The 17,360-nt window shown below is 41.2% G+C and overlaps 1 protein-coding gene across 2 annotated transcripts in view; it reads right to left on the bottom strand.

Annotated features, from left to right (window-relative positions):
- Window positions 1–17,360, bottom strand: part of Pde7b (phosphodiesterase 7B) — a 318,757-nt gene that overhangs the window by 221,941 nt on the left and 79,456 nt on the right. For both annotated transcript variants that reach the window (XM_039082864.2, NM_080894.2), the window contains 1 exon segment: window positions 1,146–1,206. In XM_039082864.2, the coding sequence (XP_038938792.1) occupies window positions 1,146–1,206 (61 nt within the window).

Genomic DNA, 17,360 nt, shown 5'->3' on the forward strand with positions numbered 1-17,360 from the left:
AGACATCCTCTATGAATATAGCACAGAAAATAAGGAAGATTAGAAGGCTATCTGTGTCATGTTTGCTTTTTGAATCATGAGTAGCCTTTGGTTATTTGTTTGGTTATTATCATGAATTATGACTGGCTGAGCTATTCGAATGTGTCTGTTTACCTTGCTGGGTCTGTTTTGAGCTCATCTTAAAAGCAGTCTAGGCTGTTAGTAAGAGGGAATGAACAGTGCTGACACAACTCGCTCAAGGTCAGAATGGACAAGTGTGACTGTTATGCAAATAAAATTGGCCAGGATTACATAGTCAACCCTTGCTGCTGTAAATTTTACATTACAATTAATGTAAAACTCATGGGCATACCTAAGTGGCTTACAGTTGACTTACTAAAGAGTCTATAGTTTAGAACTTACTGTATTACTACTTCAACCTCCGTATTGTAGTAGTTTGGACCATTCCTGACTTAGTGGTTAAGTGTGCCACTCATACTCACTGTATTCATTCCTAATCTATAGTGAGTGAAACACTACGGACTGAACTTCTTATATTTTTGGTTGTAAGCCTAGCCTTTAACGGCTGAGCCATCTCTCCAGCCCCTGACTGAATTTCTTAGCAGGATAGTGTATATTATCGAGTCTACAAAAGACATCCATGCTATGTTCTCTCACAAGATAAAATGATTATTGACTATAATACTAAGGATGCATTGTGGGTAATTGTGTTGACTTCAGATTAGTTCAAATACTTCTCCCAGTCCTTGTAAATGAGGGTGTTTTGTGGTTTTTATGCTATTGTAATACCTAATAGTTTTATTATTTATCTTATAATCTCAGGCTTAGAGAGGACAATAAGATTCTTCTTGCATTTAGATCACGGATTTTTTTTTTCTACAAAGCGCTCAATTGCATTCTATCCTGATGACCCAACAATCACTGAGATTTAAAAGAATTGGCCCAGACTTATAGAGAATTACTAAAATAGAATCATTTTTATCATAGAGTGCGTCACAAAAATATTATAGCTGTTTATAAACTCACAGGCATACTGACAAGCCTCTTCATAACAGAACAAGAGGCAGTCAGTAAGACACCAAGACAACAGCAACTCCACAGGACATCAACATTCATAATACATTTGAAACAAGAAGCCTTCTTACCTAGCATGCAAACACATTTGACATTCTGCTCAGGATTCTCAAACAAGACTTCGCCACACCTCTGTAACAGAAAGACAGCTTTAGTTACTTCAAGATTTCAGATGAGAATTCTCAAGCCAATATATCCATGCAGCTGACATCACCATGCTATTGTTCTATCCTCGTTTTCTTTAGTTACCTGGGCCTACTTACTATGCTCACTATACAACAGTGGCCTGTTGTTAAATCAAACATTGGATTGCTAGGTTTTGCCTTGCACAGATGTTTCGAAATTAAAATTATAATTAAACTGTGGACAAGAAAGTTGGTACTCCTCAACTTCTTCTGTCATAAAGATTTTCCGAGAGACAGGACTTTGAGCGGTCAGTCTAGGATCGGCTGCTCCAGCATGCTTCACATCCTTGCCAACAGCTGGCTCTGTGCACCGATGAGAAGCCATGGCTTCTGTTGAACCTCATTAATGACAGTTTCCCTCTCAGTGAAACATCCTAGCAGGCCGAATAACCCGAGGCCGATCACTCTCAGAGCTGGGCCGCATTTAGCATTGCTGTTATTCTGAGTGACTCACTCTACACGCAGATATAGATATTATCAAAGCCGAGTGGCCAGCCAGAACTTTCTCAGAACAGGGAAGGGACAAGTAAGAAAACGTAAAACAGCGCAGAGCTTTTCTGAGCTCACGGACTTGGGGAGTACCAACTTTCTTGTCTATGGTTTAATTTTAATTTGAATTTCAAAAACATTCATGCCAGGCAAAACTTAGCAATCCAATGTTTGATTTAACAACAGGCCACTGTTGTATAGTGAGTATGACTGGCCAACAGGATTAGTATTTGTGTTTATACATGAACTGCCAAAACCAATATGAACATAATAATCTGATAGAAAATGGATAAAATACACAGCAAGTAATTCACAAAGGGGAGATATGAATGATCGATAAGCCCAGAAAATATACTAATTGGGAATAAATAAATTACACTAAGATAAAATGAACCACTCCAATAATTGTGAATTAATTGTACTGAGATACAAGGCTTTTGAAAACTCACAGATTTGACAAAAATTGTATGTCTGGAAACATTAAATATTTTTAAAAACATAGAGAAATGTGAAGCTTTTCTTTCATGCTTTTGGGGCTAGGGTATAATAGTCACTGCAGATTTGGTAAATGTTAGTAAAACCCAGTAAAGTTGAAAAGTCAGACATTGTGACAGAATAATTTTGTAGAATTTTAACTAGAATTATTTTCACATACAACTTTGGTGAAATATCCATGAGTTGAATTCTATAATTAAAAATAAATTAGGACTCTATAAACTCTAAAGCATATATAACATACAAAGGACTTACATAAAATACATAATATCCATATTACGGAATGCCAAACACACATAATTTTCAAATTATACAAAACACATACTTAAGCCATGAAAATGTCACATTCGCGTTGTGGAGGTAGTTCAGCGGGGGACAGTTGTTATAGAAATGAATACATAAGCTTGAATCTCTAGACTCCATGTGAAGGCAGGCACAGTAGAAAATGTCTATAATCTTAGCACTTTCACTATGGGGTGGGAAACAAAGACAGAGGGATACTGAAGGCTGTGGGCCAGGGGGCCAGGTAGCCAGGCATGCGTGGTAGGGAACCACGGCTAGACCCTGTCTCAAAATGTGGTGGAAAGCTAGGGCCAGCACACACACACACACACACACACACACACACACACACACACACACACGGTAAAGTATACTATCTTGCTAAAAAGAGCCCCATATCTTACAAAGATGAAAATATCCAAAACAGCATACATTTCTTATGAATACATTAATTTACTAAAAACGAAAAACATCAACCGAATAACCAATGAGGCATCCAAAGTAGGGTATGGAGAAGAGACTGCAGAGACAGTATGCAGGAGGGCATATAAGGTCACCGACTTGTTCTATAAGTATTGTTCGTGCCTTAGATTATTCTCTAAACTCACTATATGAGACATATCAGGAATGAATCGGTGATATCCAATGCTTTGAATATCAAAGTGGCCCTCTGTCCAATGTAGGTCTGTATCAGTGTGTCCTTGGGTTCATGGAGGGCAATTAGTTGATAACTTGTTCATATCACTAAATTATTATCTTTTCATTTATTTTTTTTTCTTTATTAACTTGAGTATTTCTTATTTACATTTCGATTTCCGGGCCAACATCCCCCTATCCCCTCCCCCTCCCCTTCTATATGGGCTTCATTTATTTTTTAGATAAACTTCATTATTTAGCTCTGTGTCAGGCCTAGTCTGGAACTGACTGTGTAGACCTGGCCCCCAACTTACAGAGATCCACTTGCCTCTACCTCCTGGGTTCTGAGGTTAGAGGATGAGCCACCATGTCTAGCTACTTCCCTTGCTCTGACGAAGACTGGCAGTCTAATCGTGTAATCCTATTTTCTCTTTCAAAGTTCACAGCTTGGTTAACTACATTCCCTGAAGGGAAAAGAAATCAACATTCCTCACAGCTAACTGTGAAATTCTCCGTGGGAGAATTCTCCCACCTGAGCATCAGTTTCTAGGTTGACCTATACCGTGTAGGAGATGGACAGTGGGTCTGGGGATTGGGAAGAAAGCAAGTTATGATGGGAATCAGGAGGTAGAACTGTAGGAGAGGGAGGCTGGGGGCCCTGGAAGTCTGTAAGAGGGCTTTGGGTTGTGAAGGTGAGAGGACGCTGAATTCTAGATGGAGAGTTGAGGTCACGAGCGTCTGCTGACCCAGTGTGCTGTGTATCATGCCACTTAATCTTGCCTTGCTTCATCTCCTTGGATGTATAATGGGGATGTTGATATACACCACCAAGGTAGGCCAGGGAGCAAATGTGGGGATTAATGACCCATGCAGTCTGATCAAGCTGGTTGCTCCTGTTTTGTTTGTATTTTGACAGGGGTCAAGCCCTTTAAAATAGCCAGGTTCTATTTTCTGCATCACCTGCTTTTAAAAGAGGTATGTTTACAACCCCAACGAGTTAATCATTATTTCTAGATGAAAGGTCAGAGATTCCTAAAATGTTTTCAGCTTCTTAGCAGAATAACTCTCCATTGGTGTCTTCTCTGGGTTAATGATAAAGCCCATATATCCACTGCCATCGGATAGGTGCTCTTTTTTCAATGCAGGGGCTTCCCATGCATTGTGGGTAGAAGTTGCACGACTTTCCATGGCTCTGGCGTGTTAAGGGAAGCTTGAGATGTGTCTCTCAACAGGCATGTGTGTTTGGACTGTCAGGATCAAGCTGGGAGGGGTGTCTGAAACACTCCCTAACAGTCATGACCTGCGTGGGTTCACTGACCAACAAGCTCGTTACCAAGTAGCAAAGGGAGGTGTTGTGTTCCTTTTTATGATGATGAGACCTTCTGCTTCCTTGTCTTTATTTCTATGACAATCTGGTTGCTGGCTGAGGAATCTTTAACTAGCTCCAAGGTTTTCTCAAAGTTACCTAATGATACCAACAGGACCCAGAAGGGAGGAAATGGGATCATTCGCAGGGCATGCCTCAAACCACATTCTCTCTGGTGCCTTTTCTCATTAATGCACATTAGTGTTTACCAGGCCTTCTCTGCCAGGCCTCCGCTCACTGTGCAGCTCAGGGCGACGACCTAGTTTAGAAGATTAATTAGGTTAAGCTACAGTGTCCCTACTCTATACAGACTCCAACACAGTCAAAGACCCTATGCTGCTGCTGGGTTGTGAGGTCTGCAACCCCCTTCCTCCGATGATCTGGTCATGTTTGTTGGGATGCTCCATTTGGGTAACTTGATTCTGAATGACTCCTGGTTTTGGTCATCAGAAGTCTACTTCTTAGATAGTCCATCTTTGTGTCACTTTCCATGAAAGTCTGAAATAGCCAGATCATCCTGTTTCTGCCCGACGATTCCAGTGAAAACATATCATAAATACCAAGGCGTGGCCATCGAAGTGCCAATCTAAGATGTTGGAGCCATGCTAGCAATGAAGAGATCCTCCTGGCATACACTCTTCTTGAGGCACATGAGATTGTATGCATTCCAGTCCACTCTCTGCACAAGCCATAAAGAATCAACCAACTTCATCGTTAGTATCCCTAACATGTCTCATTGTAGCCTTGGTGTTTTGATCTGCCAGATCCCCGAAACTCTTAGAAGTTAACTAAGTATTTATGACTTTGCTAACATTTATTGAGTTTGAGGGCTAAAAACTGTTCTAAGTGCTGTCTGGCTACCATTTCATATTCTCATTATAGTCCTGTAACAATAGAAAACTGAGGAGAGACAGGAACACTCACTCTTTCTCCAGTGAGTGGGAATCTGTTGTTGCATAACCAAGATTTCTGGATTTCCAGATACTGGCTACTTTGTTGTTCCTTGTAGCACAGGCTACCTAGACTCTGTCATCTGGGGTCAAACCTGCTCTCCTAACTGTAAAATAGGGTGATGTTACCTATATCACAGAATCATTTCAATCTTAGTTTTAATTCACTGTAAGCAAGGATGAACTATATTAAAACACTATAGGGACTGAAGTATAAATTTAAGGGTAAACATTAAACTCATTCATTAACACCCTGTGTTAATCCCTGTAGTGTTTTTCAGACTTAAACCAGAAGAAATACTTGGTATTTTAAATCAATATTTTGTATATTGACTAACACTAATTCAGTTAGTGTTAGTTAAGAGTTTTGTGTATTGTTGGGTGTTTGACTTGCTCAGTGAAGTTATTCCCAATAGCCACAATATGGCACGGACATCAGTGGTCCAATGCTTGAAGACAGCGAAGCATTTCACAAAGTATTCTTTAGCCAGAGGACTGAGGAAGGTACTTTTATCACTTGCTATGATGTAGATGAATAAGAGGGTGCTGTGCTAAGTGAAATAAGGTGGGGGCAGAGCATAAATATCATATGATCCTCACCTCTGTGTGCAATCTGAAAAAGTTGAATTTATAGGAGCAGAGAGCAAGGTAGTGGCTACTGATGGGACGGAAGCCTTCAATGGCTACAAGGTTTCACCCAGGCAGGGACCTGAGTATACCAATTTTGCAATACCAATACATTGTACCCTTGATAATTGCCAAGAAAATTGTGTTCACACAAAAAATGGTATGCAATATAATGTATCTGCTAATTAGCTTCATTTAGTAGGTATAATGTTATTTTCACAACTAAAACATAATAATAAAAAATCTTAAATTTAAAGCTGGCATCAATTTAAAGTTAAAACTTTTAATGTCTACTAACTAAAACTGTATATTCTGGTAAAGTATACAATAAAAAGTATTTCTCTTAAATAAATTGGTTTTCATTATATTTCTTATAGATATGAACCTTGACATTAGCAATAACTTTAGGAGACATTTCAATTTTGAACAAGTTTACTTTTCTTAAAAATTGTATCCGATGTGATACTATTCAAATCACTAGTACTATGCTCACTAGGAATTGTAATGCCAGCAACAGGCTCTGAGTGTGGTGTTTAACCTGCCACTTTCTTAAGGAAACCGATAACTTTCTTTGCTGTTGTCACAAGTAAGTTTTAACTCACCTTTTTCTTTTTCTTTTCTGGAACTTGCTATCACTGGTATGTAGAAACCTCTTAGCCTCCAGTAACTAATCTGTCTAGAAAAAGTATCTTCCGACCTGAGAAGAGAGGGACAGCCACTCACAACTTAAGATGGAGACCCTCAGTGTTGTGAGGCTTCTCTCTGTGTTAGCAGAGGCAAGAACAGTTTATTGCAAGTGCATGATGTTAAATTCTAGCAGAAAATAAAAGTGGCGATCCTCTGATTTTTGTTTGCCACATTTACATTTTCTTGTTTTTATAGAATGATTTAATTAAGGGAACTGGGTGTTTGTAAAATCACTAGAGGATCATGCGTATCTGGGCCCCCACAAACGACTGCCAACAGACTCAGCGGGCCATGAGCTCAGTGGGCTGGTGGACCACAATTGGAAGAGCGGAGAATGGGCAGGCACCAGCGAATTGTTGACGTTAAGAACACAGCATGTGGAAGCAATCCAGGGATCACAGAACTTTTGGCACAATGGCCTCTTGAAATCCATAAAGCCAGTGACTGAATATTGAATGTTACTGTAGAAAACCCAGCATCACTCTGTGTTTAAAACACTCACAAGCAAAAACAAAACAAACCCTCTACATAGATCAGGCTCACTTTGGAAAAGCTAACAAACAAACAAACAAACAAACAAGAAACAAACATCAAAGCTGAGTTCTCAGAGTTAAAACACTAGCCATGGTCAGACTGCTTAGAAGTTGCTGGACTTTGGTGGGAGGAGAAATATGTCTTGTCTGTCTGTCCTGAAGGAGCAACCAAGGCAATCTGCAGGGGCTTAAGCTCCATCACTGGCTGGAGCCTTCCTCCATCCGTCCCGTAAGTCTGCCGTGTAGAACGGGACAAATGCCCACATGGATATTTGGACTCACATCTGTTTCATTAGCTCATTCCCAGGTCCCCAGATGTCTAGGATGGTGACTAACACACAATGTGTGCTCACAATGTTCACGTAATGAGTGGGCAACACATTCGTTAATGTGGCTTAGGGGTATATAATGGCACTATCTGAGTTAGCCTGAGAGGGGATATACCGTCTGGCCATTTATGCTTATGAGTTGGTAAGTGGCGTTGTATACAGAGACCCACTGCAGTGGGGTGATAAGGACTCAAACCTGACCTGAGGAAATATTTTAAAATTGGTTTTCTAACTGATGGTGGCAGTATATCCCTGTGATCCCAACATTCGAGAGGCAGGAGAACCACAGTCTAGAGATCAACCTGGACCACATAGAACACTGAGGACTACATAGACTATTCAAAGTCAGTTGTAACAATAATGGTAAGACCCGATCTCAAAGCCCCGGTGATGACGTAGCTCCCCTTACCTAACAGCATAAGGCTCTGTGTTCAGTTCTCAGCACCACACAAACAATGTAAAAACAAACAAATAACAAACCCTAGACGTTTCTCGACTGCAGTTGCCCATCTGCAAGCTTCCCAGAGCAGACAAGTAACTGACTGAATAAATGAATACTCAAGACATTGGTGGAGTGCCAACTTGGTACATGTGCGATGCTGTGAATGTCCTGTCCTTTTAGAGGACAGTATGAAGTATACAAACTAAAGGGTTCCTTCAGTTATGGCACTCAGCCCTGATGGCCTGTCACAGAAAAGGAGGTGAACCCGTGGCTGGGCCTGGAAGGTAATAAAACCTTACCTATCAAGAGATACCCCACCCCCATCACAGCGGAAGATGCCAGAGCAAAGCTTGTAGGGTCAGATACATTGTCTCCAAAGACTGGGCCAAAGCTGTGGTGGGTCCCAGCAGAGAGCTTAGTGAAATTAATAGCCGTGAGCGAGACTGGAGGAAAGTAGGGCCCTGTAGTAAATTGAAAGTTGTTCTGAGCCAGCCGGGAGGAATTTAATGAATTCTTTTGGTTTTGTAACAATTATAATTTAACATCAGATATCCCTTACCAAAGGTAGTGCCTGCGTTCTTTTTGCTTGTTTTAGAAGGTACTGGAGTCTAAGGTGTCCCTTTGTTCTGTTTTCTTGAATTATTTCATAGAACCCCAAAGGGTTCTCCCGCCTCCCAGTCAGTGCAAAGCTCATGCAAGGCCGACTGCTGCTACTGTGGAAGCCATTAGCACCTTGTGTGAAGGCATGGCAGTTTCCCTGCTCTGGGAGGATTTGTTTTCAGGGTCTCCTTCTTTACAGTGGCTGTAGTCCACAGTGTTTTGTCAATCCTGCCTACTGCGTGGGTGGCACAGTTAGGCTTTCGTCTCTGAGCACTGTGGCAGCCCTTAGCACTTTGGGACCAGAGGCCAACAGATTTGGAACCAGGGCAGATTTTAGCCCAGGCTCATGTTTTTCTTCCTAAGCTTTTCCAGTGAAGGAGCAGATTTCCATCCTATTGCAGGCTGTTAAAACGTCAGACTAATAAGTTTTCAACAATCTGTCAGTGCAGATCTCCAGCAACAAACTGGCATTGCCTTTGGATCCTGGCCTTGTGGTCCAACCCAACCCCAGCCAGTCAAAATAAGAGACACAACAGCAAAAGAGAGGGGAGAAAAAAAATCAGATAATCACCTCAAGCCAAGCAGAAATTCTTAACAAATCCATTGTTGTCATTTGCCAACAGCAACTCTGTGGTCTGACTAACCTGGTGTGACCCTCAGGAAGGGCCATCTCTCCAAAAGCTCTAATTAGCTATGGTCAGGAGTGGCTTGAACGATATTAATGCCATTGCTATTGGGAAATAAGCCTACCTGCTTTTAACAGCTTTGTTTTTTTCCTTCAGTCAAAGAACAAAATGTTAGTTCAATGGCGTATGCTTTCTATTAGAGAACGGCCAGCAGCAGCAGTCTCCAGAGAGCCGCTCAGCATTTTATTACAGACCCCTATTTTTAAATGTTTAAAAACTACTTATTATGAACCAAAACTTGGAAAACCTGGTCTCAGCCAGAGAGAGAGAGAGAGAGAGAGAGAGGGAGGGAGAATATATTAAATTACTAAGCAAATGTCCAGAATGAACTATTTTGTCATTCTGACCCCAGGCAGTAGCAGACAGTAGAATGGCTGTGTCCTTCTGGTCGACCTCCTTTGGAGAGCTGCTGGGGTCAGATGGCACACAGGGTGGGAAGCTAGCCTGCATTGAAATGCACAGTGAAAACTGCTATTCTCACCGTGTCAGTAGCATGACTCTAGCCTCCAGGCAAGCATACTTCTAGCAAAACTGCACCTGAGGATTGATATCCTGAGGCATAGGTGGGAACTCTCTCTCAAGTGCATCGAGCTATTGCAACTGGGTCCAAGTATTTTGGGAAGAACACTGTACATCAGATTCAGATGCATAAACTCCAAATCTGAACAGCGGAAAACTTGAGTGGGAATTTTTGCAATGCAGTCTAATCTTTTATTTATCACCTCAGAGTCTCGAGGGTTGATTACCAGCCACTGTCATAAATGTTTAATGTATACATCGTGAGTTATTAAAGGTGAAGTGGAGAAACGGTGGAAGAAACAGGAAGAGGTCTAAGAGAACAGGTAACTAAACATAATGAAAACCACTTAGCAGTTGAGGTTCAAATCCCAAACCTAGACCTTATTAGTTGTGTGATCTGTGGCCCTTTTGGCTTTATTTTTGACTCTCATTGTGGGGGTGAGGGAGGAATAATGTTTATGATAATGATCATAATATATATGTGATATATGTGTATAGCGATTATGTTGAAATGGTCCCATAATCTCATGGATTGGAATCCTTGGCCTCCAGATGATGAAACTGGTAGGGAATGAGAGGTGTGGCCTTATTGGAGGAGGTGTGTCTCTGGGGTGGGCTTTGAGGTTTGAAAAGCCTCTATCTTTTTTCTAATTCATTCTCTCTCTTTCTCTCTCTCCCTCTCTATCATTCTTTCTGTGTGTGTCTGTATGTCTATCTGTCTCCCTTTCTTTCTGTTTCTCTGTCTCTGTCTCTCTGTCTCTCTGTCTGTCTGTCTCTCTCTCTCTGTGTGTGTGTGCCTCTGACTCTCTCTCTCTCTCTCTCTCTCTCTTTTTTTTTTTGGTTCTTTTTTTCGGAGCTGGGGACCGAACCCAGGGCCTTGCGCTTCCTAGGCAAGCGCTCTACCACTGAGCTAAATCCCCAACCCCCTGACTCTCTTTTTATGTCTTTCTCTGTCTTGTGCTTGTGGATCAGCTGTAAGCTCTCAGTGTCACTCCTGCTGACTTCCATGTTCACTGCCATGGTGGTTGTGTACTCTAACTCTCTGGAACCATGAGTTGCCACATATTTAATGCTTTCTTTTATAATTTATGGCATTTTGTCACAGCAATAGAAAAGTAAGTTGGTGCATAAACACCTTACATCCTCTAGAGCCCATCACATGGCCTTTATGAAGGTGGTTTTGTAGAAGAAGACAAGGAGGTGTAGTGCATACCCATTCGGTGCTGCTGTGTGTGTGTTGCAGAGCACAGTTCCTGCATCGGTCATAGGACCTGGTGAGGAGATATATTTTGTTCTTCCTGCAATAGAGATCGCTAATCTGAAGGAGAGAAACCTACAAAGTTAAAGGTCTAGAGAGCAGAGGTGGGTGGGGAACGGACGGAGATGTTCAGCTTCCTCGTGTCTCCCTCTCCTTAGCCACTGAGGAAGGGTGAAGGACATGAGCGAGTTTAGGGAAGGGTGTCTTCACAGGGGACCAAGTTGGCCGCACCCCAGTGGGCACAGAAAAGCTTCAGGAAGATTGTGCAAGGAGAAAGGAAAGAAGAAACAATACTATGTTACCTTTCAGTTGAGATTGAAGCCCAAGAGAAACTGGGAAGGTATTTATTCTAGGTGACATAATTATAGATGGGAAAATCTAAAGATGATTAAGGAAATGAAGGCAGTCAAGAATGGATACAAAAGTATGGGAACGAGCTCATCATAAGGATCCTGGATCTGAGAAACACGAATACTGGAGAAGGTTGCTCCAGACAGTAGAGTGCTCCCAGTAGTGCTTCTTATGGTCATATAGTGGGAGTACAGTTCAACAGCAGTGCATGCTGGGAAAGCTGTTGTCATATTATTACTATGCTTTTGGGTTGGAATATACCCTATTAAGTGTGGCACCATCTTATTATTGAATTTCATGATGTCATCTCTACGACTTTAATACTCAGGGAAGCTTGGGAGTCCCTCCAGAACAGCCCACTGCTTACCTCTTCTGACTTAAGAGTTTCAAATCTATCATGAATGTATTATGAAACCATGGCCCTCAAAATCATGCATAGGGTAATGGGGCTTTGCTACTTGTTCTGTTGGTGATGGGGGAAACACATGACTGGGGTTGAGTATGTACTGAAAAGAGGGATCAAAGTCAAAATGTGGATCCCAGAAGTCAGGACAGCTATGGCCTGGGCCCAGAAGTGCTTCCCTACTCCTTAGGCATTTCTTCCTCAGGATCCTGTGGAAAAGCATGCTATATTTCAGGAAAACCATTCCTTTACTCATCTATTACCATCAGAGAGAGGGGGGGAAGAAGAAGAAGAAGAAGAAGAAGAAGAAGAAGAAGAAGAAGAAGAAGAAGAAGAAGAAGAAGGAGAAGGAGAAGGAGAAGGAGAAGGAGAAGGAGAAGGAGAAGGAGAAGGAGAAGGAGAAGGAGAAGGAGAAGGAGAAGGAGAAGGAGAAGGAGAAGGAGAAGGAAGGAGAAGGAGAGAAGGAGAGAAGAAGAAGGAGAAGAAGAGAAGGAGAAGGAGAAGAAGAGAAGGAGAAGGAGAAGGAGAAGGAGAAGGAGAAGGAGGAGGAGGAGAAGAAGAAGAAGAAGAAGAAGAAGAAGAAGAAGAAGAAGAAGAAGAAGAAGAAGAAGAAGAAGAAGAAGAAGAAGAAGAAGAAGATCTGAAGCAGAATGGGATTCCACGTGTTTCCTCCATTGCCAGCAGAACATGTAGCAAGTCTTCAGCACATGCTTCACTGCCGTCCCTGAAACCCCAGCATGGTGAGCACTCAGAGTACCTGTCTTTCTGTCTTCCCCACATTGCCAACAGGTAAGCACTGACAGTTGCTACATGACAAATACGCCCTCATAACTGCTATGCTCCAGCCATCTGGCCAGAGCGTCTGTGCCTTAAACCTTGCCTTTCTTTATTTACCCTGCAATTTTCAAGCTACTTTATGAGGCTTTGCAGATGGCAGAAGCTTAATAGATAATATCAGCAATACCCCCAAATCTTTGCAGAGGCGTCACCATGATCCAGAGACTCGTGGTACCCCATCCAGACTGCAACTGAAGGGTTATTTACTCAGGACAAAGGAGTAGTTATAACGGGCTCTTTGCAGCCCAGTGCCACAAGGTTTCTGTACATAAACCAACAATTAAATGTAATCCTATATACTTACAGTTTTAAAAGAAATTCAAACCAGTTCTTGGAACTAAAGAAGCCAGCACTAGAGAAAATGACTTCCAGAACATGAAGCCCAACATGTGAACACAGAACCTCTGAGCCACGAAGGAACACACACTCTTCCATGAGGAAAAGGGCTCGTTGTATAACTAAGTACATGAGGCCAAAGACTCAGTATTCTCCAGGACAATCAAAAAAGGATTCCTGGTCAACTCATACTGGCCATTTCTATAAGGATGCCTCTGAGACACAGATCTGGTTTTAAGCAGTCTATAAATTCTACTTGCATCTCAGAGGAATGACTGACTGATTTAACGAGCTTCAGGTGAACATGAAACACTGGGTATTTTGCAGATGGTTTTATTCTACTTTGACATTTCATATTTAACCCCACCACATTCCTTGACAAAGCAACATTTGAAAGACATCTCATCTTGACTCTCCCTCTCGTCACTAAGATAGGAATTTCCCCCTAATTCCCTGCTATTCTCCAACACCTAGATCAAATTCTATCATATCTTAAATTCTCAACGAATGTTGCTCAACAGACTGAAGGAGTAAGCTGTCATAAAAGTCCTTGGACACGTTCATTTCTACACGGTGGCCAAGTTAAAAGCAGCAAGATGCTGGGACTCTTAAAATAAATACATGATTGTGTGTGTGTTCATGTGTGTGCATGTGTGTGTGCATGTGTGTGTGCATGTGTGCATGTATGTGTATGTGCATGCCCATGCATGCCTGCGTGCATGTGTGAATATGTGTGTGCACCTGCATGTGCATGTGTGTGCATGTGAGTGTGTGTGTGTGTGTGTGTGTGTGTGTGTGTGTGTATGCTGAAGACTGAACCAGGCAATATCTGAACTCATAGCAGAGTTATACTTTAAAATAAATTCAAGTCATCAGTTTGAGGCCATTATTCTTCTAAGAGGTTGCTGTGCATGGAATTTACTGTGAGTGCCATTAGGTGGAGTTACACTTGAAGGCAAAGATTTCTCAAAGTATTACAGTTTTTGAAATATAATTCTCTCTGGAAAACTAGCAAATGCTGTGTGTGTCTTTCTTTAATCCCAGGTCCCTGCAGACTATATATAGAGTGACTTCAGCCACTCACTGAAGAACACCTATGAGGTAGGTACCTACTGCATGCCAAATATTTTCAGATTCTACTGTTCAATGCTGCAGCTCAGGTCCCATATTTATATAGCCTAGCCTTGCAATCTGAAGACTAATGAATTAATAAAGTGTGATTAATGTGCATTATTTTAGCACCCTGATACAGGTTTCTAAATCTCATAGCAATTTTTTTAAGTGGCAAATAATACAAAAGTGAAACAAAGGAACAAAATTTGTTTTAACGGTCAAGATTCATACCAGGAAAGTAGTGTAGCATCTCCTTAACCCCTCAGATAATTCAAGCATTTGAGTAGTAGGTTGTATAAGGCCTCTTGGGGCTGGCTTGTAGGTCCTGTTTTGTTATGAGTTTTCTGTCATTTTTCTGCTTCAAGATGCTTTGCACCCTATCTTTATAAACAGAGGTGACTATTGATTCTAATGTGAATTTTTACTAGCATTCATGGTCTCATGGGAGAACTTAGTAATGAGAATGCAAACACCCAAAGAGGTGGAACCTCAGCAGAGATGAGCAAGATAATTCTGTCATTGATTTACCTGTCAACTGTTAAAACTTGGCCATGGGTAAATTTAGTCCATGGGGGTCAGAATGTTATAGGATCTGAAGAGAGGGCTCTTTAAGGAAAGGAGTAAAACAGTCAAACACAGTAGTAACGGTGCCTTGGAAAGTATCAATGAACTTGGTGGAAGAATTTAGGAATTCTAATGATCATAATTTGTCAGCTTGATTTGCTCTGGGAGTTTCAAACATGTGGTTAGTTGAGCTGGTAATAAAACTTTCTCACAAGGAAACTGTTGACTCCCTAGAGTCATTGTGAAAGGGCTCCAATAAGGGTGCCCTTGAGAAGCGAAATATGGCATGCTCTCAATTACACACCCAATGCCAATAACCTCAGAAATTTTACTGTGGTAAGTGGATAATGAATAATGTATCTTGTAGTCTTTGTGATGTATGGTTCCCTAAGATATCCTCTGAATCTGAATATTCTGACAATAAATACTATGACACATTTAGGTTTGGCTGTCTCATGTATCCCCAGAATGTCTCAATACATACACAAGGGTGAACTTGAACTGCTAGTCCTTCTGTCTCCACCTCACCAGTGCTGTAATTACTGTAATTACTACACCCCATTCATGCAGGGGTCAGGACTGAGCCCAGGACCTTGTGAACACTAGGCAAGCATTCTACTAACAGAACCACATCCCTGGTACTTGCCTGTTTGACCCTACCTCAGTTGTATCAATCTGAACCTAAGGTGACTCATTTGATTCTACCACTACCCTACCTTTTTAAATACCCACTGTCTTTTTTCCCACATCAGAATAATTTAATACATGTGTAAGACCTGTTTATCGAACCCACCCAGCTTTCTTCACACTTCTGCCAACTCCTCAGTCCTTACAGTACCCCCATTGTATGCTTAGGTTTCTAAGATGTTAGTATTGCCCCATTCTGTTCTGATTGCCACACAAGTAACCAGAGTGGTCTGCTACTCTCTCAGTTGTTTGTTTCCCTGCTCAAAAGCCTTTAGTGTCTACGTTTCACCCTTGGAATAACGGAGATTCTTGGCTAGGCACACAGTGTCTAATGGTGTTGACTCTTGCTTTTCAATCACATGCTACCTTGGGTTTATTGAGCTGCTCTCTGAAGTTCTTTCTTCCATTTCACATCTGACCTCCCACATACCTTCTGAGCAGCTCTTCCTCATCCATTCTTCTGGCTACCATGGTAGCTGGTCCTCCTAGAGGCTCTCTTGAGCTGCAACGCTCTGTTCAGAGCCTCATTTGAGAATCTCATAGTACTTTAGGTAGCAGCTGACCACAGTATCAATAACACCTGTACAATTTTCTAATAAAGTCATATCATAATCTGCTTACATTTGTTCTTGAACCCTTGTGGGTTCTAGACCCAAAGATATTTAAGTCATTTTTCTTAAACATTTGTACATAGATTCACATACAACCTCCTGTATACTTTACAGAGTCTCTAGATTACATATAATACTATCACTATGGAAATAGTGGTAATGCAAAACTCGGTATGTGTTCAATGAAGGTATAACTTTTTTTTTAAAGAACTATCTTCTGCAGTTGGCTATGCAACAGTAGATATAGAGGCCTTGATTTTATGAAGGTGGGGGAAGATTCTAATTTACTGTCAATTATCTTCCTGTTGTCTTACAAATATGTCAGACTCAGCAAGCATTGGTTGGATGGATGAAGGGAGGAAACAGATGGGAAGATGTGATACCCACAATATACCCTTAGTGATGGAAGGGTAATTAGAAATAGTGTTGAGTATCCACAACAGGAGAAAATCTAGATGCAAAACAGCACGTCTTATTGATACTCGCTTTGTATTAGCTTTTGTATTGCTGGAAAGGAGAACTTCAAACCAAGATCTATATCAGGTAGATATAGTAGTAGGCACACCTACTATTCCTGATTTGCACCACAAAGTATTATTGGGACAGAGCAACATCTCATGTATAAAGGGTTGTAGTGCAACATATCACACCTAAGGGGTGATAGAGCCACAGCTCTCATATAAGGGATCATCTAAATTTTCCTTAAAATGAATCATGCACCTAATGCTCAAGAAACGCCAGGGATGACTTGGCAGAAAGAACATAAGAGTCAGAGGATCAGGGAGTCTGTTTCCTAATCCTGTCAGAAGCTATACTCTGACAGTCTCACCAAAAGAGCTGCCTTAAACAAAAACTGAACAAGAACACCACCAATGCACGCTCTAAAGTGGACAGGGGCAAGCCCAAAGGCCTCAACTCTACACAAAGAACTACAGGCAACTGAGGAGTGCTGAGAGTGCTTACGATCCAATATTAAATGGTAATCCAGATGGATTAGGTTATATTTATTCATATAGGATTCTATGTAATATTTATATTTATATATGTATAAACACGTAATAACAATTCATGAAAAAGAAGCAATGAATTAGAAAGAAAACAAGAATGGGTATATAGGAGGGTTTAGAGGGAAGAAAGAGGGAAGCAATTTAATTATAATCTCGCAAAGTAAATAATTTTATAAAGTGTGATGTAAAGCACATTGAATATCTAACTCTGATGCACATAAAAGTTGTCCAGTGTGTTTGTTAAAATGGATGCTCCCACTTCAAGAGAGGAGATGATAAGGACTCAGACTTCA

Source organism: Rattus norvegicus, chromosome 1 (genome assembly GCF_036323735.1).
Source record: "Rattus norvegicus strain BN/NHsdMcwi chromosome 1, GRCr8, whole genome shotgun sequence".
NCBI lineage: Eukaryota > Metazoa > Chordata > Mammalia > Rodentia > Muridae > Rattus > Rattus norvegicus.